Below are 1,894 nucleotides of genomic sequence, written 5' to 3' on the forward strand. Positions count from 1 at the left end.
ACCCTTCCTGCAGTCACATCCCAAACACAGCAGCTCCCGAAGCAAATTCCCACGAGGGAAGAAACACCCGTGGCAAAAAACTGTTCCCACACTGCCCTTACACAACCCTGCGGGCGATGGTCAGCAGCCATCGCTTTTCAGTGCCTGTTCTGACGAACGTGGTAATTTGACTCTGCGAAGAGTTTTCTGTAAATACTCCCGGGGAGCAAATCTGGAGCCTTCCCCATGATTTTTAAAATGGCAAAACAACAGGCAGCTCTTGTGGGTTAAAGATGCAATGAGTGTGCTGCGTGCCTCAGGTGCCCAGGGCTCTGCAGCCCAGCATCCCTACCGCTACCGCTACTCACCATCATCAGGAGCATCCTCATCCCACACCGACCACAGCTGCATGCTGAAAAACGGTGCCCAGCAGATGACATAGGCCACCACGATGACAAAGGTCATCTTCACCGTCCGGATCTTGGCACGGGAGATGGTGCGCACGCTGCTCACCCGCGAGGGCTGCCCGCTGGGACATTGCCCGCTCTTCTCGGAGAAGCAGGGAGCAGGAGTAGCAGCTGCTGTGGGCCTCCCCGTGCCAGGGGCACCGCTCTGGGTCTTGCCCTTGAGGTTCTTGCAGATCTCGTAGCAGATGAGGCTGTAGCAGATGGTGAGGATGCTGACAGGCAGGATGAAGATGCACAGTGTGGTCCAGGTGATGTAGGCTCGGGCTCCCCATGGGTACCTGAAGTCTGCCCAGCAGTCCAGCACCCCTGAGCCCTGGCGCACCTCCCGCAGGGAGAAGATGAAGATCTGGGGCAGGCTGAGCAGGCAGCTGAGCAGCCACGTAGCCCCGATCATCACATAGGCCTGTCGGCTGGGCTGTTGCAGGGTGTGCAGCGGGTGGCACACGGCCATGTAGCGGTCCAGCGTCATCACGATGAGCATGTAGGTGGAGGTGAACATGCTCAGCACCTGCAGGTACTTGACTGCCCTGCACAGTGGGTCTGGCCCCAGGAAGCGGTAGGTCACCTCCCAGATCAGCTGCGGCAGCACCTGGAAGAGTGCAACACCCAGGTCGCTCAACCCGAGGTGCAAGATGAAGAGATGCATCCGGCTCATCTTCTTCCTCAGGCGGTACATGGCCAGCAGCACCCCCACGTTGCCTACGGTCGCTACAGCCAGGATGGTGGCCAGCACCCCGATCTCTGCCTTGGCCAGCTCCTCATCCCGGGTGTGCAGGAGGGTCAGGTTGGGGTCCCCTGCCAGGGTCTGGGGGCTCAGCAGCTCGTGGCCATGCCCAGACTGGCTGTGATGAGTGCTGTTCCAGCCCCGGCCCGGCTCCATCCCTTCCGAAAGCTCTGCGGGAGCACAGGCAGCTCTAATGCTGGTCTCTGCCTCCCCAGAGCTGGGCTGTGGGGGTCAGTGCTGCCCTAACCGCTGCCGCACCAGCTCCTCTGCCCCCTGTACAGGGGGGCTGGACATGCCTCCTCCAGCGGTCCCCAGCACCGGTGCAGGCTGTCACCTCCTCTGCCTTGTGCAGCAAAACGTCACAGCAGCCCTGTGCCGGGCGGCTGCAGTTCCCCGCTCTGGCTGCGCTGCTCCATGCGAATAGTCCCAATGAACGAAGAGGTGCCAGGGCTCCCAGCTCAGTCCTTGACCTTTTTCTCCTCTGCACTAAACATTCCCAAATCCCCGTTTCTCCCTGGATTGCTCATCTCATGTGCCCCTTCTCCTCCCTATGCTGGTAAATCGAAAGGGAAAGGGGAGTCCTCTTTGTTGCTTCTTTTCAGTGCAGTAAAAGTAACAGAAAAAGCTACAGAGGCTGCATCTCTCTAGCCTTTTCATTCCCAGAACAGTACAAGTGAGGCGGGGGATGTCCGCGTCTCCATGGGGAGTGAAGTGGCTGGCGGTG

At 59.6% G+C, this 1,894-nt stretch overlaps 1 protein-coding gene across 1 annotated transcript in view; it reads right to left on the bottom strand.

The window, feature by feature from the left end:
- The window catches only part of AVPR1B (arginine vasopressin receptor 1B), a 2,235-nt gene extending 909 nt beyond the window's left edge, over positions 1-1,326 (bottom strand). The window contains exon 1 of the mRNA XM_010132826.1: positions 348-1,326. Coding sequence (XP_010131128.1) covers positions 348-1,326 — 979 coding nt within the window. The remainder of the gene's footprint in view (positions 1-347) is intronic.
- Between the last annotated feature and the right edge of the window lie 568 nt (positions 1,327-1,894).

This window comes from Buceros rhinoceros, unplaced genomic scaffold, assembly GCF_000710305.1.
Source record: "Buceros rhinoceros silvestris isolate BGI_N320 unplaced genomic scaffold, ASM71030v1 scaffold11860, whole genome shotgun sequence".
NCBI classification, from domain to species: domain Eukaryota; kingdom Metazoa; phylum Chordata; class Aves; order Bucerotiformes; family Bucerotidae; genus Buceros; species Buceros rhinoceros.